The sequence below is a fragment of the Coloeus monedula genome (genome assembly GCF_965178545.1).
Source record: "Coloeus monedula genome assembly, chromosome: 9".
In the NCBI taxonomy this organism is placed as follows: Eukaryota; Metazoa; Chordata; class Aves; order Passeriformes; family Corvidae; genus Coloeus; species Coloeus monedula.
In genome coordinates, this window is record NC_138789.1 from 809,371 (window position 1) to 835,251 (window position 25,881).

Below are 25,881 nucleotides of genomic sequence, written 5' to 3' on the forward strand. Positions count from 1 at the left end.
ATTAAAATCTTTATTCACACAATGTTGCTTTATGTGGGATCTGACCCCGGGGGATAGGAGTAGAAAGTCATGATTGCATTCTGTTTGCTTATTAGCAACTCCATTTGTGCAGCAGCTCCCAGGGGCCTCCTCTGGCAGATCCGAGAGGGGGGGGGTCTGTTTCCAGCATCTTGCTCCAGCTGCTGCTGTAAATAAATTACCTTCTTAATAAATTAGTACTTCTGAGTTGAAGTTTGTTTGGCAAGACACACTCCAGTTCATCAGCTGCTGGAAGGGAAGCTGATTCGAGTGTCTCCTCCTCCTGATGGCTGACTCAGGCAGGAGGAGGTAAATAGCAGATGGCTGATGAGGCTCTCTTTAACTAGTTCTTGACTTCTGTGCTTCCAGCGCTCTGATCTCACTGATGACCTTGACACAACCAGTGTGTAACATCTGGGGCCAGCGGGTGACACGTGCACAGTGAACAAGGATCAGAAGGTGTCACAAAAGCCTCCTCGACAGAGCACCTGCCTTACAAACAGTGTTATTTTTCAGAGGTTCAAGCAGACCCTGTTGGCACGTGGATGCTGCTCCTCATTTCCTTTGCAATGGTTACAATTTAAAATCTCTCGCGGTTCTGTATTCAAGCAAAACAACCATCACTGCCAAAAGGGCAGAAATTGTCACAAGGCCAAAACCAGATCTTCCTGATTTTGGTTTAAGAGAGGAATTTATTTTGCTTTCCTGCTGCAGAACACCAACCTCCAGTAATGTTTACAGCAACCAGAAGCATCAATATCACAAATAAAAAACCAACTCCAAAAAACGACCATTTCTTGCTTCCTTGAACTGATAATGCTGGACTTCATGCCCTTTGTCCACAAGTAAACCAAAATAAACCAATACCCTGCTTTATATCTTTGACCTTTATACTGGGGAAAAACTTACCCCCAGGTCCCATCTGACAGCAAAAGCTTTAACTTAGAGCAACATGTAAGTCCTCAACACTAATTTAATTTCAAAGACTGAAAGACCTTTTTTTGAACTCATTATTAAATCAACTGTAAATATCAAGAGCAATCATACAGAAATCAAAAACTAAATTTTGGTAGATCCCTCCCAAAATATTGAGAGCTCATGATTAAGCTCAGAGAAGAATATGCTTTTAGAAATGCTACAAGCCACCACCATGTGCTTCACCATCTCCCCTTTGGGTAAATCATCTGAAATTTCCTGGGAAACAGTTTAAACCAGCACTTGCTCCTGCCCCACAGGCACCACACACAGCTTCTAAAGCATGTTCTGTTATCAGGTGATAGAGGCACGAGCTCCACAGAGTCCTCAAAGCTGCCTGTGTGTCACCATCCTGACTAGGAACTCCAGTAAATAACTCCAGATCCCATCACCTCATTGCTCTGGGGTGCATCTGTGACATGGCCAAGTCCAGAAGAGAGCAAGAGTAACAAAATTCAGTCTCAGGTAAACAGCCACATTCTACTTTCAAGATACTCTGCTCATGCAATGAGAAAAATACTTCACCAAAAGAAACCAATATCTGCATTTTTCAGATAAACTCTCTCCCTGACACCTCCTGGATCAGGTGCGGAAGGTGCAACAACAGCTTTACCTGCCTGCCACACTGCAGTTAGAGAAATCCTGACAGGAAAACCAAGGCAAAAGGCTCAAACTGACATTTTGGTGCTCTTGCTCTGAAGTCCAGTAACCTGTAACCACTTTGGGAAGGGAGCTCTTTCCTTTCATTAAGGACCATGCTGGCTGAACGCTGATGCAAAGCTGTTCAATTTGGAAATAGTGATGAAGCTGCTTCTCTTCTGGAGACACAAACTGAGACCTGCCCCAAGGTGATCAGTTTTATGACACAAGCTCATTGGCAGCACAGGCTGCAGTGCTGAAGGACAACAGGACTAGCACAAGATGAGTGCTGCAAGCCTGCCCTGAAAAGCCAACTCTTCTCTATCCATGGCAAAAGCGTTAGTGAGGAGCCCAGGATGACCATCCCAGGCAGAACACCGCTGTGGTGGTTGCAGGAAGCAGCTGGGGAAGGCAGAAAACCTCCTGGAAGTGGGCACAGCTTCTGAGCTCAGCCACAGCCAGACTAGGTGAACGTGGGACCCAAACACCAGTGTTCCAAGAGCAGCAGTGCTGAGCTGTGGGCACGGGGAGCAGCAGGAAGCTCAGGTGAGATGATGAAGAAGACAGACCACAGCTCAGGGTTGTCTGCACAAGTCAGGTTACTGCTGGTAACTGGGGAAGTCCAGCAAACACCTCTTCCCCCAGTCCCACGTGCCCAGAGGCTCCACAGCACTTAGGGCTCACAGTAAGGCAGCCTGACCTCGCTACACAGAACTGCTTCCAAGGACACAGCCTGTCCTCCTCAGCTACAAGACAATGAAAATTTGGTTATAATGGACACAGGACTACAAGGGTATTTTCTCTACTCAGACCTTGCCAGATTCCTTAAGAAACAAGTGACAAAACACATGGAAACTTACTATAACCCCTTAATTATCAAGTGCTGTATAACCAACCTGTCCTCTCCTAAATCTCCAACCCTGTGGATAAATCTTTGATAGGACTTCAGCAAAAACACTGAAGCATTATCACACACGAGGCAACCCCCTTTCCTGGCCTTTTATCAAGGAAAAGCCAAGTGAGCAGCAGAGGTCCCCTCTCCCACCTCTCAGACAACCAGAAGAACATCCCAGCCCGGGGGGTGGTGGCACAACTCTTCAGTCTAATGGTTATTTTATTCGCCCCTTGCTCGTTCTCTAGAGAAGCAATAAAATGCCCAACCAGCTCAGAGCTGATTGTGTACAACCCTGAATCAGGCAAACTCGCCAGAGTGCAGGGGGAAGAGAGGGGAGAGGACTGTCCTGTTCATCTGTGTGTCCCCTCCAGATGCAGTCCCCAGAGGAGCGTGTGTGCCGCACACGGCCGCACCAGCACCGGCAGCCGTTTGTATCCAGCGCGATGCCCACTGCCGGCAATGGACACGCCACAGCGGCCACCATCCACTGCGGGCTCAGCCAGCCGAGGCCCTTCCCACCTCTCACTGTGCCAGCCCAAGGAAAAAGCCAGTGTCACCTCCCTTCCTCTGGCTCGGGAGCTTTCCTGTTCATGTCAGTCCATCTTGGCCACAGCCCTTCTGAACTGATTGTGCTGTTTTTCTATCGCTTTTTTGTTTGTTTTTAAAAAAAGGAGTTTCATCTTGTGTTCCGCTACAATTACAAGTGAGACAGAGTCATCCTGTCTTCCACCAGCACAGCATCTGGCCCAAACTGGTCTGTGCACTGCTTCACTGTAGCCAGGATGCTGAGGAGCCGCTGGTCCAGGGCGTCCAGGTGAGGGTCGGAGAGCACAGGTGAGATGGGGTCATGCGACATGGCAGTTTTTAAGGCAGACTTCAGGACTCCGTTCTTCAGGTAATTCAGCCTGTTCCAGGTAGAAACCCGGATGCTGCAAAAGAAACAAACACACGTCACCATCCCACGGTCCTGCTGCATCCCACTGGGAATACCAGAGCCAGCCTCCTGAGGGAGCCTGGCACATCAAGAATGGAGACTCATTGCAGAGTTTGGGATGGCAGGGTCCAGGTGAAACTGCATCACAGACAGGATCTAATGAAACTTGAAAACCAAAGGTGATGAAGAATCAATCCGGTGTGACGTAACTCCTGTTACACAGGAACACTTCCAGCTGTGAGCACAGAAGGTCTTCAGTCCTGAGGCCTCCCAGACACAGTTTAGAAAGGAAAGAAAAGGAAGGAAAATCAACAAATTCAAACAAAACTCAGGTCACCTCAGGAAGAGCATCACTGACCAATAATGAATCACAGAGGACAAAAGGCTGACCAAACTTCCATGAAAGAGAACACAGCAGTGACCTTTCCTCTTCACTGGCCACTGAACTTATTTGTGTCAGCCCATCTCAACTCTCATGTTCTGTGAAGTCTCTTGGGATTCTCCCCCAAATCTTTCAGGGCCTAATCTTTAGCACCCCTGGTCTAAACTCTTGGGTTTGATGGCCTTTAATAAAACCAGCAAAATAAGCAAGTGTTGTAACAAACTTACAGTTAAAACAATTATGCATATGAATTCTTATGTGGCATTTGATCGGTGCCAGAAAGAAGGGATATCTGAAAAGCACGAAGTTGGAAAGTCTCTTACAGAGAGAAACTTCTCCTCTGGTTGCATTTGGGAGAATCTAGATGACAAAGACTCCCAAAAAATCCCAGTAAAGCAGAAAACTAAATATATATTTTAAATTAATGCAGGAAAACTAAAGAATTTGAACATTCTTTAACTCTTCTCCATATGACTTTTAAAAGGATCTTGCAGAACATAGGCCAGGTGTACTGCAGCATGCAGGGAGCTGTGCTTAGTGCAAGCAGGATGAGAGCTTAGGCTTTCTGCAAAGTTCCCAGTTTTCAAAGGTCCCATGGATTTTGGAAAATAGAACCTTTCAAGGACAAGCTTCAAGGACAAGCTTCAAGGACAAGCTTCAAGGACAAGCTCCATTTGGAAGGCTTCAAGGAGTTAATGTTGAAATGGATACATCAGTATTTTTCTTTCTGGAAATTTTCATAGAATCCCAGAATGGCTTGGACTGGAAGGGACCTTAAAGAACATCTCATTCCACCCCCCTGCCATGGACAGGGACACCTTCCACAAGACCAGGTTGTTCCAAGCCCCGTCCAACCCGGCTTTGGACACTTCCAGGGATCCAGGGGCAGCCACAGCTTCTCTGGGCACCCTGTGCCAGGGCCTGCCCACCCTCACAGGGAACAATTCCTTCCCAATACCCCATCTAACCCTGCCCTCTATCAGTGGGAAGCCATTCCCCCTGTACTGTCACTGCAGGCCCTTGTCCCAAGTCTCTCTCCAGCTCTCTTGGAGCCCCTTCAGGCACTGGAAGGGGCTCTGAGCTCTCCCCAGGGCCTTCTTTTCTCCAGGTTGAACACCCCCAGCTCTCTCAGGCTGTTCCCAGAGGAGGGGTGCTCCAGCCCTTGGAGCACCTATTTCCTAATGAGAAGTAGCAATGGCCTGGTAACAGAAATCAAAAAGTCACAGCCTCTGAAAATAAAACCACAGCTTACAGGCCAAAGCAGAAGTGAGCAGCAGTGGTCCCCTCTCCCACCCCTCAGACAGCCAGAAGAACATCCCAGCCTGGGGGGGGGTGGCACAACTCTTCAGTCTAATTGTTATTTTATTCGCCCCTGCAATCATTATTTTCTTCTTCTCTGCAAAGAAACTACAAACTTCACTTGAGAGGAGCCCCCTGAGCAGGGCTGCAGTTTTCTTCAGAAACCATCTCTGAAATTATTAAATGTCAGACACATTGGATCCTTCATTTCTGTCAGGGAGAACTCAAGCTGGGATGTGGACTTTGATTTGTCAGGAGCTGGATGGGGACAGCTGCAGATGCAAAGTGCCTGTCACTGACTATGGATAGATCTGAACCAGTGACCCGGAGGCGAGCCCACTTTCTGCAGCTAAGCCTCATGTACTGCCTTCATGAAAATGGATTCCTCAGCTTCTTGGGCACTGACAATCCATCAAGCAGACAGTATCTCAAAAAAGTACAGCACTGTGGACCCCAGCAAACATTTTCAGGCTGCCAGAAGGCTCCCAAGTTAATGATATTGCGAACCAAAGGACAGCAGTTACAGAGGCAAAGTGAACAGCACCCCTGTGTTTCACTTACATGCAGCACTGATAGAGAGGAGCCAAGATGCTTCTTTCATCCAGGGCAGGGTTTCCAAAGCTGAAAAGCAAAATTAAAACCAAGTGAACCAGCTGAACTCCTATGGTTGTTCTCGACATAAAGAGCTTCGCAAAGAATTCAAAGAAATCAATACTAGGCAATTTCATGCTCCAAGAGATCAAATCATTTAAATTAAAATATAAACAGGCCATGACCAATCACAGATATAACTCTCCACAGCATCAGCTAAGCAGGTAGACAGAAGCAGGACCAGCATACCCAGTTCTTTATCAGACCAAGGCACCTTAGAAAGGCATTTCAGAGGAGTTTAGGACTGATGCAGGGGTAAGGAATAACTGGTATTCTGGGCATGGAGGATGGGAGCTTTTCCTGCCACAGCTGAGCAGGGAAGGAACCAAACAGCACCAACCATCAGAGCAACAGTTCACTAACAAGGTGATCAACTTAAACATTTAATGCCTACACTTCCTGAGGAAGCCAGAAGGTTTCCACAGTATTTCAAGCTTTATCTAAACACATGCTGGATTTATTTTTCATAGTTTCACCTTCTTCATAATACAGTTTTCAACAAAGAACTTTCCCCCCAACAAAGGTAAGTTGCTATAGGGGCCTGGCATTATGCTGCCCAAATAATTCTGTTATTAGTAGCTTTAAAACTGGAATAAGCTCCCAGGGAAGTGGTCATGGCACCAAGGAGCACCTGCTCTTATGTATATGGTTTAGTTTTAGGTAGTCCTGTAAGAAACAAGGAGTTGGGGTTGATGATCCTTATGGGTCCCTTCCAAATCGCGATCTACCATGGTTCTATGAAAAACTGTCCCTTACCCATTATTTCAAAGGAGCTGAAAGAAATTTTATTAAGTGATTAAATAAATCACATTTTCAAGAAAACAATTTACTGTGAGCCTGCAAAGCCTCACCAAAAATATTTTCATAATGTTATAGGAGCATATCATAACAAAGGGACTTGACCTTCAAACACTGTATTCACTTTCAGTGACTGATCCATTACCTTCCTTCCTCCTAGCACACTGCCAGTGAGGAACAGAATGAGCATTTTTGCCAAATTCACCTAAAGCAGCAGTGATGAAGCAGTCCCGAGGTGGAATGCATCCTGCTGTCATACTGGAGTATTACTGAACAGGCTGATGACAGCGAGGAAGGACGGAAGGAAGGATGGAATCCACTACACGACAGATAAATGGGAAAAGGAAGGTAACCCCAAGCCTTCCAAGGATCTCCAAGGTCTCAAGTGCTGGGTACACTTGGTACAAGTGGTGTGCAAAGGCAGAGCACAGCTGCCACAGGAACTGCTGGTCCTTCACAGAAGGGGAAAATCACTGCCACTGCACATGGGAGTGCTCACCAGATAAAGAAATAATCCTGAATTGCTGGACTAAATAATGAGAAAGACAAGCAGATGATCTTTATGTTTTTAAGAAAAATTAATCAAATTCTTATGATTTAAACAAGGCTGTGTCTTCAATACAATTTTTAACCTAAACTATAGCGGACAACATACAAAGAAACTATAGCAAAGACAGAAGAACTCACATTCTAAACACATTTTGGAAACATTTTTTCCAGGTAAGAGTTAATGTCCACATTTAGAACATCACCATATTTTGCTTTTGGTACCAATTCTACCTCCATTTTATACTTTTAACCTTTCAAAGCCAGAGTAGGCATATTCAGATGGCAGGGAATGCCAAATTATTCAGAAACACGTTTTGAAAAGATCTGCTTTTATTACAGCACTCACTAATACTGACTGGTGATCAATAAAAAAAGCACAAATTTTCTATCTTCCACTAATTAAAAGCCTAAAAGGAAAGGGCTTTCCAGGGGATAGGAGGAGAGACTTGAGCAAACCTTTGGAAGCTCCTTTGGGAAATACTGTGTTAATTGGGGAGTTTCTGTAGATTGAGTAAGACTTTGCCAAGACAGAAGAGTATCTAGAGCACAGAGTGGAATCATGGAGTCCTAGAGTGGTTTGGTTTGGAAGAGTTGGGTTTAAGCTCATCTTGTTCCACTGCCCTGCCATGGGCAGGGACACCTTCCACTAGACCAGGGTGCTCCAAGCCCCGTCCAACCTGGCAGCCTTGGACACTTCCAGAGATGGGGCAGCCACAGCTTCTCTGGGCACCCTGTGCCAGGGCCTCAGCACCCACACATGGAAGAATTGCTTCCTAATACCTGATCTAAACCCACTTTCTTTCACCTTGAATCCATTCCTTCTTGTCCTGTCAGCACCACAGCTTTTGAAGGACCCTAAGATTTGGTGAGCAATTTCTGCTAAAAAGGAACAGACATTACAAAAGACATTAAAGAATACATTCGTGAGAGAGAGAAAAAAGAGCGAGACAGAGCAGGTAAGTGTGTGCCCTTGTGCTTGCCACTGCCAGGCCAAAAGGGCCCTCCCCAGGCTCACCTTTTGGCATTGTCCAGCAGGATGAGCATACTGGCTCCCTCATCGTCCTGGAAGCTCTCGTAGTGGTGCCGGTCGGCGTTGCCGATCAAGTAGTCGAAGATGGCCGTGTCGATGATGTCGAGCAGGCGCGGGCCCGAGTCGTACGGGGACGTTTTCTTCACGGCGTCGCAGTAGCTCTCGTCATACTCCCACCTGCAGCCACAGAGGAACAGCAGCCCTTCAGGGAACCACCACTGCACAGCAACAGCAGTGACAGCTGCCCTTCAGTCACCTTCGAGTGCGCCGAGAAAAGGGGAGCAGCCCAGGCTAGGTAAAGAAGGAAGGGCTTGCCAACAGTGTTTCATGGAAAGAGGAACCATGAACATCCTGCATTAACATCCCAGCGTATGGAGCAACCTGTAGTTTCAGTTCAAAGACACACAAAGATCATCCTCCTATGGAAAACAAAGTCAGAGTTTGCTTCCTCACAACTCCACAATGGCCGGGCTGCCTTATGGGAAGACTACTGCCATGCCTTGCCTCCCTCAGCTTCCCAAGGAACAACTTCACTACCGTGTCTGTTTCCATCTGGCTTCCCAGCCATCCTCTTTTTCCTTTCCAGGGCAAATAGCCTCATTGTGGTTAGCAGTGAGCCCCTCTGCCCTCAGGAGAAGGGCTTCTCTGTGTTCATTCTCCTTTACTCCCAGCTGTCTCTTTCCTCCCCACTTCCTCTGCAGAGTATCTCACCACCTTCTCCACTGACAAGATTTCAAGCTTCCCTCTTACCTCCTTCTACTTCTACACGTAACCTTGTAACACGGATGTCATGTCTCAATTCTCCAAAGCTAGGATTTTAAACTTTCCCATTTTCTTCTTTACAGCTTTCAAAGCTATTCAACACCACGACCAAAACAGCCAAATCTCTGGTGTATATCCTTTCCATCTGTCAACCTAAATAACAAGGACATCTTCCACGTAAGGACTAAATTCTTCACAAAACAGCAATTAAATTGGAAATGCCCTAAACCATCTGTGATTTGGAAACAGAGATGGAGGAAACGCACGCTGGAGAGACTTGCTGACATGCTCAAAACTGCAGATAGTCATGGAAATACGAAGGTCCGAATTTAATTACTGTAACTGCCACATATCCCACTTCATCTTCTAGTGGTCTGGAGCCAGAGGTCCCAATATCCCATCTTTCCTCCAGGTATCCAAATCAGAGAGGTTAAAAATTTATCTTCTCAATGTTTTTGATAACAGGCCACACACGTTCCTCAAACGCTGTGCCTAAATCCCCCTAGGAAGAGGGATCTTTGCACCAAGGCCCAGCTCACACTCAGCTTGTAGCACAAATCCACACAGCAACAGTCTCAGAACCTCTTCTCCTTGTGCTGGATAAATTTCTTATGCTGCATCCCACTCTCCCCCTCAAGTGTTTCTTTTCCTCTCACTTTCCTTCAGAGTGGTACTCAATCTCCTTGCCCCAATTTTTCAGATATACTATGCTCTCTCTCCTCATTTTCCATGCAGTCTTTCAAGAGAAGCTTTTATCCTACACTCATTTCTGATCATTTATATTGTATTAGCACAGGCCTTGGAAGGTCAGGGATTTTATCTATTACACCTCCATTAAAAATTATGTACACTAATGTGCCTGTGTGAATTATGTTCCAAAGGTCAACTCAGAACAGCAGCTAGAGCAGGAAAAAATTCTTACAGTTATTTTTCCACAATTACCAGGCACAGAAAAAGGAGGGCATGACACCAAGAATGTTTAATTCTGATCTCTCAAAGTGAAATGTGCAGCATGACAAGGTGAAAACCACCAGAACCTTGTAACCTCATCTAAAGGAGGCAAGCATGAGTTTAAATACACCAAATATCAAATCAGCACAGGAATCAAGGTGAATCCCTGTGTAAGTAGGCAGGGTATGATGAAAAGCAGCCTCTCAATAGGAGGAACACCTCCACGAAATTCATCCCGTTCATTACTGCAATGTACCATGTACTGAACACAGCTGATTTTGACCTGCTGGGAAAGAGAAAACATCTGCTGCTCAAAATTCAGTCTGTGCATTTTACACTCAAACAATTCAAGAGCGCCTTTGGATGAGATTCTTTCTGAGAACAATCACATCACTGGAAATCAATGGATACTTTAGACCAAGGACTAAAAGACTCTTCTAATCACTTTCAAGTTCAAGACAGATTTGGAAAAATTTACTAAGCTCAAACCCATTTGTTCTGGTCATGGCAAAAACATCCCCAACTCAGGAACTCAGATGTGTTCCATCTATTGTAGAATGCTGCTTAAAGAAGGACAAATGTGGGATTTAGCATTCTTTACACCCTGAGCATGGTCACCAACTATTGATGGCATTCAAAGTAAAGGACTTCCCAGGACTAGCTTAAGTTAAACCAGTTCCACAACTCTGGAAACAAACTACAAGGACCATGAAATTAGGTCTGGCACAGTGGTACCACATTTCAGGGGCCACAGAGGGGCACAGCATCGACAGGAGGTCCAGTGCCCACAGACAAGATTTTCAGAGCTTGGAGTGACTGCAATGTGGAGTTCTGTTCCAGCCAAGAGGCAGGAAAAGGACGGTGCTTAATATTGAGGAAAACAACAAAGATTTTTTTCCTTCCTCATTTGAATTTAAATTTTATTCTGGACTTCTTGGCTTCTACTGTTGCACTAAGAAAGCTGTCGGCACAACTGTAGGTTTTGAAAGCCCTTAGTGCTCTTTAACTAACCACTGTATTTGCAAGAGTCAGTGCAAACGATCATCTCTGAAGAACAACCCTGCCCTGCTCTCGTACCTGGCGAGTTTGCCCTCCCGGTACGTCCTGCCCCAGGGGTGCCGGTGCTTCTGCAGGGGCCAAACGTCCGGCAGCCACAGGGTCACTGAGCCCTCCATGATGTCCCCATCTGCACAGGCTGGCTCTGTTTCCCGACAATAGTAGCACTTCCCATAGAAGCAAGTGTTATTGCCTTAAAAAGAAAAACAAAGAGGTATCAAAACAGCAGAACTTAATCCAAGGAATCCAACTGAAATTCAGGAGCGTGTTGTTGCAGCAGTCTTCCCCACAACGGGATTTCACTGCACTTGTCTTCGTGCTTCCTGTCTCTGAGAGGGAGAGGCTCAAAGGAGATTACACAGACATCCATTCATTCAGAGCAATTAACAACTAATACAAAAAGGAGAGAGCAATTATATTTTCTAATGACTTTATCACTCTGAGAATTAATACAACACTGCACAATCAACAAGTTTTGCGATCCTTTCTTAGTCCTTAGGACCTTGACTTTGCAATGCTAACACTGCTTGTTTTTCACATTTCATACTTCATGTGTCAGATCTCCCACTTATTTGAAAAAGTGCCCAAGAAGAGGTAAGTGAAAAGAGACACAGCAGAACCCAAAGGGATTTGGTGCCCTGGGACCTGGCACACATCTCAGCTACTTGAGCTGACTTAGCAGAGGAGACAGAAACAAGTATCATTCTCAGATGATCTAGGAATGCAGATCTGTCAAAGCTTCATCAGTGCCTTCTGACAGGAGAGGAGCAACAAAACCCTGCAGCCTTCAGTCCACTAACGCAGATGCATCCTGTAGCATCGAGTAATCTGGAGCAGCCCACAGTAATACTGTTCGTTTACCCTCTTCTCTTTTCCCCTTCTTAACCCGCCTTCGCTTGATCCTCGCCAAGCTAAATCCAGTTCCGTGCTCACAGATGTTCTTCTAAAATACTCACCTATGTCTCACTTGGTTGTGATTACTCTCTGCCCTGCTTCCCTTTGGTTCTACATCCAATATCCTCCCCAGACCAAGCCCAGCTCTCCGAAAGCCGTGTTTTTCCCTCTCCATCCTTACATATCCCCGCCTCTCAGCCAGCACTCCTTTGGAGCCCTCCATGAAGACCCAGCTCCTGTGCTCCCAGTATCCCATCAGACAACCTGAGGATGTCAGAGATCATTACCAACACAGAGCTTGCAGACCAGATCTCTTATTTGGAAAGCCTGCAAGATCTCTCTTCCCATCCAGGGCCTGCAGCAGGTCTAGCAAGAGACAGAATTCTTTGAGATTCTAGCTGCAACTCCAGCAAACCTGCACTGAATATGCACAAATTCTCTCTTCTTCAAAACTTTAGGAACTTGGTCAAGTTTGGCCTGACAAAAGATCCTAACCTCCTCCACAGATCCACCCATTTCTTTAGTTCCTGCTTTGCAGAACAGCAGTTCCAAGGAATCTAAGGAGGAGCAATGAAAATTTCTTGAGCCATACTTCTCAAGTCAGCACTGCAGCTAGAAAACAGCTTAGTTATCTTGGCTGAAATTGGAAAATGTAAAGCCTGCCTGAGGCAAGCACCCGCTGTGAATGCCAGGGGAGCCTGGTGAGGCTGAGCTGAAACTTTCATCTCAAAGTTCCACCTTGTAAGTGGCAGTGTTGGGCAGCAGGGGAGACTGCCAGCAGTGCTGCTAACTGGAATGGTACCAGCTGTAAGGAACAATCATCTCTGGAGCCTTCTGATTAGAAAATGAAACAAACAAAAGAGTAGTAATTGGATGGTTTATGAAAGCCTGAAGGAGTTAAGTCTACAGCATAAGTAATTTCTTGGTGCTTAATGACCAGCTGGTAGGAGTTCACATTAATAGCTTCTATTATGTGCCCTTCACAGCATTATTACTGTAAACAACACAGGGAAGTTCTGCTGTGTTTGGTTGTAAATGCTCTGCAGGCTCTGATGCAGTACAAACAACATCTAATACCAAACAGTGTGTCAGCTCTATAAATTATCCCAAATCACCACTCTCTTCATATTAAATACAATTTTAATTTTTTTCTATTCAGGTCTAATCACAGACTTTTCTAACCATCCCTGACAGCAAAGAGAAAATTCTTAACTCAAAAAATAAAAATCCCATCTGAAACAGCAGCATGAGGGAACACAGAGCAGTTACAGAGGGAAAACTACTTGAAGAAAACCAAGTCCTCCTCCCCCGCCAAACGGGGTTATCCAAGATCTGTCCTGGCACAGAGTGAGCTTCCTGCATCATGGTTAACTGTTCTGTAGCTGTGTCAGGTTCCCACGGCTCTTTTTTCCCACTAAGCATTTTTCCTTTCCTGGGCAGCACAGTCCACAGAATCCACTTACCCACAGTCATGAAGGTGCCCAGGAGCTGCTCCGTGGCCACTGGTTTGATCTCTGTGCGCAGATTCACAAACCTGCCAACCACCAGCGGGGCTCGGCGGAAACCCAGGATTCTGATGGGGGGTGAAAAAACACGACCTGAGAATTTGCAACATAGGCAGCAGTTCAAAATGAAAACAAAAAAACCCACCCAATCTGTCAGAGATGACAGAGACCAAAGAGTAAAGTTGAAGCCCTGCAGAAACCTCCTTTCTTCTCCAAGGCAAAGTAAGGAAACTCATTTTTCGTATGTGCCTGGATGTTAAACTTGGTTTATAGGCCATCAGTGACACTCCTTTATTAAAGCATTTGCAGCAGAGCAACAGAGGATGCACCATGCTCCAACTCTCAGAACTCAGACCTCACACCAGAAATATCCATCATGTGTCTGAAGCAGGCTGAAGCAGTAAAACCAGATGGCCCGTGGGCTGGTCACCTGGAAAGATCATTTATGATTTGTGGGAACCACTATCTATTAAAATGTTATGCTTAAGCTCAGTTCAATTACACTTGAAAGCAACCAATCCAAGACTTGTTTTGTTTGGCATGAGGAAGGAGAAGGGAATAGAAAAGGTAGAACAAAAGTGAATGCCTGAGAAGTGCCTGGAAAAAACAGAGGTGGGAAGAACAACCATAAAACTTGCAGTTAGAAGAACCAGGTTCCACTCCCATGCCTGCCACAGCCTTTGCTCTTTGACCACAAATGACTCGGGTATTTGTAGTGGAATTTTAGAAGTGCTTAAAGAAGTACAAAGATCAAAAGAGTGTCAGCCCCAACTCTCCTAATGCACTTTTGACACCCTTTTGATAGTCTTTGCATGTCAGAAAAAAAGCCTGAAAAGGCTCTTCTGAAAAAGGGACAACTGACATTCTGCAGAGGTATTGGGAGAGTCACTCCGATAATTGAAAAGGGTTTGTTTTAGGTATTCAATGAGTAAATCCCCGTTGCAAGTACAAAATAACTCTAAGAAAGGGCAGCACAAGACGTCTGTCTGAACAAGTCATGTCCATAAGGATGAAATTCACAGCCAATCCTGAGCTACGCACAGCCTGAGCAAAAGCAGGTGTTCCAAGAAAACAAGCACAGAGCTTAGATGTGGAAAACCTGCCCCTGTATTTTCAGAGCCACAGCTGAGAGGCCATGATCCTGGAAGGCACAGCCTTGCCATCAGTGGTAAACACACCAAATGATCCAGGATCCTTCTTGAAACAATGACATCCTAGGACAAAATATGGAACTGTCACCATTCAACACAAAGGTACCGATCAAAGTTCTGTGCCAGGTAGGTTCTGCAAGGTAGTCCTGAAGAATAAAGAGGTGCAGAGCCCCAGAGAAAGGCCAGAGAAAAAAGCACAAAATCATGACCAAAAGGACAACAAAGAAGAGTTAAGTGGGATTTGGACACTGGAAAGAGGCTTTGATTGAATGTTCAATGACTGCTTTTACAGGGAAACTGAAGCCTGTATGCTTCCTGAAAGCACAAATGGACTGACATCTGGCTACATTATCTTTTTCTGGTCTCAATATGCCCTGATTTTGGCCCACCAGCACAAGCTGGCTGTAGCACCAATGGGTGTTACTCAGCTAGTTATCATCAGCCCTTCCTAGAACTACTGATTTCCACTGCCTGTGCAATGAGTTCCACAGGTGAATCAGGACTAACAGACATCTCTGTCACCACCTATGAGTTTAGTCACAGTGATAAGGCTCTTATTTATGTACTGAGAAACCTCAGCTTAAATTCAACCATTCTGTCCTTTGTTTTATTTGTCCCTCCTTATTCCTTTTCTCAAGATTTTCTCTTCACCTCCAGATCTTCCTATAATGAGGCAACAGAGACTGTGCTCATTTACTCTGTGTGAAATTGCAGCCCTAGCAGCATTTCATAACTATTGACATTCAGTGTCTGGTGTTTTCTGTCCCATTCTTTGTACATCCTATAACTTTTGGTTTTTCCTGTAATTGCACCTCCAGCACAGGTCCACAAAACCACCTGGGTACTCCAAGCACAATTAGTATATTAACAGCTGGTTTTCCTCTAGGATGCACTGATTCGTATTTAATTTAGACTAAACTGTTAGTCTAGACATTAGTCTTGACTTTTTAGTGAACTGGACATGAACTTAGCACATGCATTTAATATTTCAGACTCTTCCATGGCATCTGGCTAAGCTCTTTCTCCCCTATACTATTAACTAGAGTGGTTTTAGGGCTCATTCTCCTTTTGAAACTTTTCACAAATATCTAAAATGTTACACTCTTGAACAGATCTTAGAAATGAAGTTTCACAGAATAAACTAATTCTTATTTTGGCTTCAATGTGGTATATTGGCAGGCTAGAGGTAGCTCACATCTGAGGTGTATTCTTCAAAGAATTCCATTTTTTTTTCTGGTATTTTGCAAAGACAGTAAAACCAACTAAAGCAATAATTCCATACCTATCCAAGTGAAAGGCTGCCACCTCTGCGTTGTGTCTGTCGTAGCCAGCGTAGGGTTCTCCTTCCACTATATAATCCCTGGCATATCTGTAATTGAAATAAGTCAAATGAAGTGAGTCTGTGCAGGATTCCCGTCAATTCTGCTGTTCAGAGTAACAATTTAATAACAGTGCTACGTTAAAAAGTCTCTGGGTCACTTTCCAAGTGATTGCCTGTGGGACAGGGGAAAAACATCAATGAGATTAAAGTGTCCAGACTGTTGAAGTGGTAAATAAGGAGGAAAGGTCAGTGATGTACAGTGCTCTCCAGAGCTTGGGAAACAGTTCACATTCCAACTAATAAATTTTAATCCTACCATATGCCAAGTCACATCTTAGAACAAAGAGCACAGACCCTGCTATGGAACAGGGGTCTATTTATACTGGGAAGCAGCAATCCCACAGACGATTTTGGGGTTAGAAAGGATTGTACAGTAACATGAAAACACAATCTTATGTTGTGGAAGAGATGGCAAATGCAATCTTCAGTAGACAGAAAATCAGCAAGCGTGAACCTGAGGACAATACTGGGTATAAACAGAGCCTTTATTCTGGCAGAGAAAAGACACAATGAACAGCAAAAAATAGAAATTAGGCACTCATTGCAACAACAGTGGTGTATTTTGGTGAATTGGGAGGCTTTTTGCTCCCTTTTTCATCTTTTAATAGATGTTACTTAGTCAAGGCAAACACTGATTTCTCCGTTTCCCAGCATTCGGATCAGTGTGGCTACTGCTTTAGCACCATGCTGCAGCTGAGTGTGAAATACCACAATCAACACCGAGCAAATGGGTGAAATGCAACACGTTTTCAAATCAAGTAAGGCCAAATTAGGTTACCTATTTTCTCATTTCCATCTATGTATCAAATTGTGTAGACTGGATTATTTCCAGCAGAATTTGTGTTCAAGCAGTAGCAACAGTGTAAGAGAAGGCACAGAGCTCTACTTTGATGTTTTAGCCTTGCTCAGGGAGGATGTGGGGCGAGATGACAGTCCACTTCCCCAGCCTGAGCACATGCTTCAGCTTCTCTGCAAGGCAGCTCAAAAGAGAATTCACCAGTGCAGGATTCCTGCCAAATGGGAGCTTTCACCAAACCACCATCTTATGTCACATATACCACCAGATGTGATGATAGCAACTACTATTTGTTAGTAAATTAGGCTGAATTTCAAGCAATTTTGCAGTGAGACAGCTAATCCTCAGAACATGTCCTCGAAGGCAGGTCTTTGGTATGTACTTAGAGCAGGCTTCTAGAAGCATGGTCACATCATGAAAGCTGCAGAGCTAAAATTTATTAGTAAATCCCAACCAAACTCTTTGTTTCCATGCACAGTAGGCATCTAGTCCTTTCCAGAGCAAAAGTAATGAGGGAATTCCTTCTTCCCCAGCCGGCCAGTTTGCTCAGAGCTGTTTTTAGCAGTAACTTTGACAGAGCATTCAGGTCCAAAGCTGGTTAAATAGACTCTCTTGCAGTGCCAGAACAGGACTCTGCCCACAAGCCTGGCTATTCAGCAGTCACGACCAGAACCAGGATGGCCAAGGCCATCCTCTCTAGTGCTCCTACAAGCATTCCCAGCTGCACGTGTCCTTGCTGGAGCACAGTGCCTGTGTCTGCCTGCACAGACAGGGCTTTACAGGCTGCAATTTAACGCTTGGTGGAATGCCCTGACCGCACTCACTGACACAGAAGGCACTGTGGGAATGCTGCGCCTCCTCGGTGCCTTCATTGCAGGAGATGCCTGCCGTACCACCAGGAGTTCCATGTGCAAGGCCCACACTGCCTGGGCCCACAGGGCAGGAATTGGCTGGACTGTGAGCTCAAGTGCAGGGCAGACTTTTTCTCACTCTCTAATCACAGAACCACAGACTCGTTTGGGTTGGAAGAACATTTCACTCCAATTCTGCTGCCATGGGCAGGGACACCTTCCACTAGACCAGGCTGTTCCAAGCCCTGTCCAGCCTGGCCTTTGAACACTTCCAGGGATAGGGCAGCCACAGCTTCTCTGGACAACCTGTGCCAGGGCCTCCCCACCCTCATAGGGAAGAATTCCTTCCCATCTGTCCCCACCCTCTGTCAGTGCAAAGCCACTCCCCTTGGTCCTGTCACTGCAGGCCCTTGTCCCAGGTCCCTCTCCATCTCTCTTGAGTCCCTTTGGGCACAGGAAGGGGCTCTAAAGTCTCTCTGGAGCCTTCTCTTTTCCAGGTGAACACCCCCAGCTCTCTCAGCCTGTTTCGAAGCAGAGGTGCTCCAGCCCTCAGAGCATCTTTGTGGTCTCTGTGCTCACTCATGGACAGGCCAGGAAACCTTCATGCCTGCTTAAGCCAAAATGTTTTTCTGGGATGACACCTCTCTTTTGCAGTGAAATCTCCTGCCTTAATTTTTAACCTCTTCCTTCTCCTTTTCCCCAAAGACAAACAGTTCAAAAAGCTTTACAGCCAAGACTCTTCAGAAACCTTTGATCATGTTAAATTTTTCTGAGGATCACTGTAAAGCGAGGCCATACCAAGGAAGCATCACTACCCTCCCATTCTCACATTGCTCCTCAGACAGAAGGCCCAGGGGCTCTCACTCTGACCTACCCAAACCATTTTTACAGCCTACATTCAACTACGCCAGACACACAGATTTACTTTTAAGACCACTGCCAACTTTCCTGCCTTCCCTGTTCTTGAACTGCACCCTCTCCTGGCAGTCTGACACGACAAGGAAGCAAAGCTTGTCTCCAAACTGCCAGAAGCTGCACTTCCACAGTCAGGAAGGCACGGCTCAGAAACATGAGGTGTAACCAGCATTCCCTGAGGACTGAACACAGTGATTACTCTTTTAATCTAAAGACCGGCTGTACCAAGCATCAAGGCTGCACAACCTGAGACAGCTGGCACAGCAACCTAATGTTACTAGAGCACCAGCAAGCCTCTATCCTGTCTGTCTCAAAAATAACAAGATGGCCTTTCCATCCACAGAAAAATTCGTAACTTAAACATTAATGTGGACAACATGGAGAAAAAAGTTTATATAAACAAAGCGGTTATTAATGCAGTCATTGAAAGCAGTATTTACCTCTTGGGTTTGAAGACAACCTTCTGTCCTCCTTCAAGTATCAGCAAAGCTTTCAGCTGTGTCCCTTTGTACCCCACGTCAGCTTTGATGATCTTCTTGGTAGTCATGGCGTGCATGACAGCCCCCAGCTCGGGGGTGTCCTCGGGGTACACCTCGCGGGGCACCACCCACTGCGCCGCGATCTCCCAGGGCGACTGCAGCGTGTGCTCCAGGCGCGGGTCCAGCGCCACGCGCAGCCCCGCCAGCATCCGCTGGAAGGCGCGCTGGTCCTCCCGGTTGGCAGCCGAGGTGTCCAGGTTGTCGATGAGGAAAACCTTGGTGAAAATGAAGATGACGAGGAGGATGGCCAACAGCACAACTCGCTGCTTCAGCTTCATGGTGCCCTTCAGCCCTTCTCCCCTGACCCTTTCTTCCAAGCGTTACAGGAAGTCTGTTGGAGATCAGGGTGAGGAAGGGGATGTTAGTTGATGAATTTCATGCCTAACTTGCATTGTAAAAGATGTCTCACCACTGAAGCATCTCCTGGTACCCCTAAAAATAAACAAAACACAAACTTACAATCCTGCAGATCCCACCAAACTCAAAATCAAGTTTATGCTTGGAACACAAGCCTGCATTCCTGGAAGCTTGTATCCTTAAAGCCTGAACGCTTCTGTTAAAACACACTGGGTTTGCTGCCTTCCTGCAGCCTTTCTGTGATCTGCACGGAAGGGGAAATTGCAAGATAGCATCTCTGCACAGCTGAAATCATAGCAGCTGCAACCACCACGGGCAAGGCTTTTGCAGAGAACTGTAGTTTAATGTGATTGCTCCAATTTCACACACACTTTTCCACTAGTACGAGATCCCATGATTGCTGGTGTCCTAAAGACCTGTCCCTCCAGAGAAGCCCGAAGGTAGATTTTAAGACAGCTCACAACAGTGAGGACAGCTGCACAGCCTCCTTTCCTGAAGGTACAAGACATAAGGACAGAATAGACTTAATTGTTTATTGCCTTTCATTTTCCGCCACTATAATTTACTCAGCTTTTTTTCCATTCTTAAAAACAAATGAGCTGGGGTGGGGGATGACATCTTTACTTCCCTGCGGTTAACTAAGTACCTTCCGCACTCAACTGTAAAACCCATAACCACAGAAAACATACAAAGTGACTGCAATCTCAACCAAATTAACTAGAAAAAACATCCCAGACCACTAACCCTTGCCTGTTCTCCGTAGCCTCACCTACAAGAGGTAAAGCCACATCCGTTTCTATATTTATAGTGGGCTGCAAGACATATCTGGCCCCTCAATAAGCCTTGGCCAAGGCACTGTTCGCACGTAAGGACCAGCACCATCAACTGTATTCAGTTATGAGGACAGAAATCACCTTCCTAGTATTAGCTGAATGTAGTCAAAAGCCAAATGGAAAGGGGACATGAGGCACACCTCTGAGGAGAGCTGGGAGCCAGCAGGAATTTCTCTCTGCACCAGCCACACTGATCAGGCAAACCCTGAACAGTACCCTGAGCTGGGGGAGGACTGACACAGAAAAGCCTTCTCATGCGATTTAACAATAAGTGTATAAACCAGCCATTATTAATCATGTCACTGGAAAAAACAAGCTGCACAGGCTCATTTACCAGCAGCAAGCCATCAGCCAGGCCATGCCTGGCGAGGCACACACAGGTCACAGCCATCTTCAGAGCAAGCCATCAGCGCAGAATCAGGCTGGCACAGCGTAAGAGCATTACTATAAAAGGACATGCAAACCCACAGAGGACTCCACAGCACCTTCAACAAATTTACATGAGGTCCTGAGCAGACACATCCAGCTACATGGCTCTCCCATGTCCCTGCTAGCACTCACAGCAGGACAGAGGCCCCAGGGAGCGCAGAGCATCCACAGGGATGCTTCAAACTAGAACTGTGGTCCCCTGTTAACTGTGTAATACTGATTTTAATCTATTGGAAAATAGGCACTTGTGCTCATACTGAAAGAGAACAAATCAGATGTTTATATGGAAATTAGAGTGTATTATTACTCTTCATCTAGTTCTGTTTTGGCAGCCTGTTCTTCTCCAGACAGCACTGCCACCTGCACATTACCCACTGCAAGCATGAGAATGAGAAGCACAGACAAGGAAGATGCACCTGACCCAAAAGCTCTCTTTCCTGCAGATACAGACTCACCCAGGAAGAGACCCTTAAATAATAATCATATTATTCTTAAACTTAAGCAGACAAGCAAAGCAGATCGGCTGCACCTGTACCCTCTCATTGTAACTGCATAATTCACCTCTTTAAAACTAACAATTCTGAATCATTTTGAGCACTGCTGTTATCAAAATGTGCTTCCATTCATTTTTAAAATCTGTTAGTGTTTGGAAGGAGTTAGGCAGAAGAACACAGGTAACTTCAGAGCAGTTACTCCTCGCTATGAGATATGTGTATGTGTACACATACATTTAAAGAAAGCCTTGCAGCCCAGCCATGGCTGACTAAAGCACAGGGCAGGATGTTCCACACGTCTGGAGCTCAACATGAGCACTCACTTTTCTAGACTGACTTCCAGGAATGCTGAGTTTCTCTAGGGATGTTCTTCTTGGGAATGGAGAGGAGAATACAACTATAGTCACTTAAATTAAACGTCATTTACTTAGTTTATCTTTTGTGACGGCTTTGAAACTAATTTTGGCTGTAACCCTCCAAGGAGGCAAACAGAATTTACAAAAAATAAATAAAATTAAATATTTAACTATTTGCTGGTGAGTTGGCTCTCACTTCTTAGTGACATCTGAGGACATCAGTCATTGGCTGCTTTCCTCCAACAAACGCCAAAGCACCCCAAGGTTGCCATGCCATCAATTTCCCAGTGCTCCATGCACAGCCTGCACTTTGCTCCTTGGTGCCAACATTACAGTCTCTGCTCTACAAGCCAAGGGAATTGAATCCTTTTATGAACAAGTTTACTATGGACAGCCAGAACTTGAGTTTACTGTTTTAAATTGAAGATGGCAAGGGTGACAGCATTGAGGCGATGTAAGAAAACATTTATGCAGTTTTGGAAGAAAGTAATTTGAAAAAGCCAAGTCTTTGGCCAAGTCCTGGATTGGAAAGGAAGATTATGAGAACTCCAGAAGTGTCAAGCTGGTCCTGGAATGAGGTCAGAGATGAGAAAAGTGAAATAATAATACACCACCAAAATTTTAAAAAGGATAAAATAAGGTGAGCTGTGAGCAGAAGTCAGTGGAACAAAGGGCAAAAGGGTATTGGACAATAACAAAAGTAAACGCAGCTAAAAAGAGAAAACAGCCAGAAATAAACAGCCCTACCAGCTTTCCAATGCTGTAGTCAACTGCAAGGTTTGCATAAGAAACGCTTCTTGTTTTTCACTGCCTCTTTGGGGTACTTCCCGATCAATTCTTTCTCTTATTACCACCAGGTCTGTATTCTCAGCAAGTGTGAGTCTTCCAACTCAATATACAAACAATAGCATCTCCTCAGTATTGTGGTGGGGTCACTGTGCACCCAAACACATGAACTAAAGCATGTCTTCTGGCATTAAATACCAACATTAGACCACTCCCAGTTCAAAAATCAGCATGTAATTTGCCTGTTACAAAAATCACAGCTACTATAAGCAGCCTACAAACTTAGCAGAAAAATCCCATAAGACATTTTTTACTGGCATCACAAAATCAATGCAGTGCCTCATATCACAATCTTATTTTTATATCATAAAGCCTTTTAGATGCTATCTCAAAAATACTTGTGTGTACAATTTGCCAGGATTTCATTATGCTCCAAGTCACAAATCAGGTCCGGGGGCAGGCAAAGGTTTAGTTTGGCAGCACAAGTACACAAAAATCATAGCTCAAACAGACACTGATCTGAAATGGATATGGTGGAAGCAGACACTAATTCCTGTTTAATGCATGGGGTTTTTCTTATATACACTATACCTTTTGGGATCACCTATCAAAAGGCCTTTAGAAGTCCTCCAGTAAATCCTGGAAAACGCCTTGAAGAAACATCGTACACAGTCGTGACATTTTCCTCTTCCCAAAACGTACTTCAGTCTCACCAGATCAATCTTCCTTCCCATCCTCCCCTCTCTGGCCAGCTCCTTGGTGGCTCATGCCTCCCCTCTCTGTGTGAGCCTTGTTATTCCTGTTTCCGCAGGCAGGCCCCCACAGACCTTTCCTTGGATTTCTCAGGCTCATTCTGTCACTTCCACTCTCTGCGTGCTGCCTGCCTTGTGTACGAGTTTAGTCATCTAGTGCTCAAGGCTTCCCACATATTTACTTGTCTGCTGTTTCTCCATCTCCTTTCCTGTTAAAACCCTCATTATCTACAAGCAAAATCTGTGACAGTCTACACTCAAACTTTCCACAAACACAACTGCAGCCCCGGTTGAGAGCTACAATACAGATAAATATGAAAGACCACAAGCATTTTAACCACTGCAATATCACTGCCTGCAGCTGCAACAATCAGTAACTGCCTGAAATATTCTCACACAGCTCTGGAAAGAAACAAAATCATTTTGTCCATCTGTCTGCCCACCTGGGCCCGTTATATCCCTTAGTAACTTTAGAATCTGTCACCTGCATTTTTGCCAAATTTGTCAGAGAGCTTTGTACGAGCTCTACAAAAACCGCAGGCCAGACAGAGGACAGAAGCCTTGAGAAGCCAATGACAACTGGGTAAATATCCTGAATCTTTCCCAGCTGCTGGCACAGCAAACACGAACACCTGACTCAGCTGGCTGCACAAATAAGGATAGGGCAGACTGGGATACAGGCAGCACCTGGGTGCAGCCCTGGGGAAGGAGAAGCTACCAGGCACTGAGGCTGGTAGGAGCCAGGCAGGAGCTGCTGGGGTAGGATGTGGCAAACAACTCCTCAGGAAACCAGGCTGCATTAATCCTCCTCGCAGAATGACTTTCCACAGAGCACCGTTTCCTATGGAAACAAAGTTTATATAATCACACTTTTCACTTGGACCCACCAGCTAATTCCAAACACATCTGACAGAACAGTAGATGTTTTGAAGACAGGGTTTACGCATTTATTGGAAGCTGGCAGCCAGGGGTGCTGCAGGAAGGGCCGGGGTGTTGGCTCAACAGTTGTCTGCTTGCCTTGGCCATGGGGGCAACCCACGGGCGTACATCTGGGACTGGCATGGAGCTGGGAATGCCATGTGGGCAGGGAGGGATTGGGAGCACTGAAATGGAGAATGGCACAGGACAGGGGCAGGAGGAGCCAAGGGCACTGATACAGAGGGGGCTGGGACCTGGTCAGAAGACAGCCAGAACAACTCTCCCTTGTCCCTATCCCAGTTACTGACATTCCACCTGACCACTGCAGGTCAATAAAGCCAGTTGGAAATGCTTTAGGGAGCCTTGTTCCACTTGCAAACGAAGCCAAGGCAGTGAAAAAACTCGGCAGTTTCCCTTCTCCACTTGACATTCTTATGTTTATTCAGCTCCTATGTAAGACTGGTACTAAAAATTTAATGAGGGTCCATGTACCCATCTGGCTTTTAGCAGCAAGGTGCCAATCAGCCTCCTCCACTCCCGAGGAGAGGCAGTGGCATTCTGGTGTCAGAACCAAGCTGACAACTTTGTACGAGGAAACAAAATAAACTTTGTACCACAAACGGAGGCAAGTCTTGTGCTGACTGTGCAGGTCAGACTTAAGGACACAAGGGGTGCACGGAGTTCTTTTCAAATGAAAACAAGACACAAGAATATCTGTTCTGTAGTGAGTACCAGGTGGGATCCACTCACAATGCATCCACTGCAAGCCTAGGATCTACATTTTACACTTTACGCTGTTTGCTCAGCCCCTAGAGCACTATGTATGTTGTAGTGCCACAGAAGGTACAACGGAAGAGCCGCAGTGCTTATGCACATCTGTATCCAGAAAGGATCCAAAGAGAGATATCCTTTAAAAAGGGTTAAACCCATGGCTCTGACAACCACAGTCAGCGCTTCTATGAACACACGTCGTATTTTGCCACCAGTGGACAATGACCTTCGCCAAGCTGCGACTGGCACTCGGCGAGAGCCCACGGCGCAGACGGCTGTTCCCAAGGGTTAAGAGATAGCCAGAGAGGCTTCACAGCTGTACGGGGCTCCGTCCCCAGCTCAAAGCGAGCATCCCGAAGAGGAATGAACCGCAGGAGTGCAGATGAAAATTCCCATCTGCCAGAGCTGCGTCCGTGCAGCTCCCGCCGACCACGGGCGAAGCCGGGGGCTGTCCGGGGGCCGGACCCGCGGCTCAGGCCGGACCCGTCGGGACGGACGTGGAGGTGCTGGAGCGAGTCCAGAGAAGGGAACAGCGCTGAGGAAGGGTCTGGAGCACAGGTCTGGTGAGGAGAGGCTAAGAGAGCTGAGGAGGCTCAGCCTGGAGAAAGGGAGACTCGGGGGGACCTTCTCGCTCTCCTCAACTCCCTGACAGGAGATTGTGGCCAGGTGAGGCTGGGCTCTTCTCTCAGGTAAAAACCAGTAGGACAAGAGTACGGAGCCTCAAGCTGCGCCAGTGGAGGTTCGGGTTGGATATAGGGAGGAATTTTTTCACGACAAAGGGTGATTATGTATTGGAATGGGCTGCCCAGGGAGGCGACGGAGTCACCGTCCCTGGAGGTGTTCAAGGAAAGCCTGGACGTGGCACTTGGTGCCGTGGTCTGGCTGACAGGGTGCTGCTGGGTCACCGCTTGGACTCGACGATCTCGGAGGTCTTTTCCAACCTAATTCCCTAATCCTGTGATTCTCCCGCCGCCGGTCCGGCCGCAGGGGCCCCTCCGGCGCTCTGAGGGGCGCAACCGCCCCTCCGCCCCCTCCCTCCCGCCGCCAGGCCCGGGCACCCCTGCTGTACCCGCCCCAGGCCGCAGCGGCCCCGCGTCCCGTCCCGTCCCGCTCCCGTCCCTCGGGCGCCGCCGGCCCGGCCCGGCCCGGCCCCGCTGCCCGCGCCCGCCGCACTCACCGCGCCCGCCGCCCGCCCGCCATGGCCCGGCCGCCGG

General features: G+C 46.4%; 1 protein-coding gene across 2 annotated transcripts; it reads right to left on the minus strand.

The window, feature by feature from the left end:
• Positions 1 to 25,881, minus strand: FAM20B (FAM20B glycosaminoglycan xylosylkinase). 2 transcript variants are annotated; one of them, XM_082286759.1, is made up of 8 exons: positions 25,845 to 25,881; positions 18,873 to 19,403; positions 15,772 to 15,858; positions 13,297 to 13,406; positions 10,961 to 11,132; positions 8,156 to 8,347; positions 5,704 to 5,763; positions 1 to 3,456 (listed from the first exon to the last, which is right to left on the minus strand). In XM_082286759.1, exons 2-8 carry the CDS (start codon positions 19,247 to 19,249, stop codon positions 3,225 to 3,227), a joined length of 1,230 nt encoding a protein of 409 aa, XP_082142885.1. In that variant the 5' UTR covers positions 19,250 to 19,403; positions 25,845 to 25,881; the 3' UTR covers positions 1 to 3,224. The 2 variants fall into 2 exon arrangements, with proteins under 2 accessions (XP_082142885.1, XP_082142886.1); XM_082286760.1 differs by having other exon boundaries at positions 18,873 to 19,302; positions 25,845 to 25,857.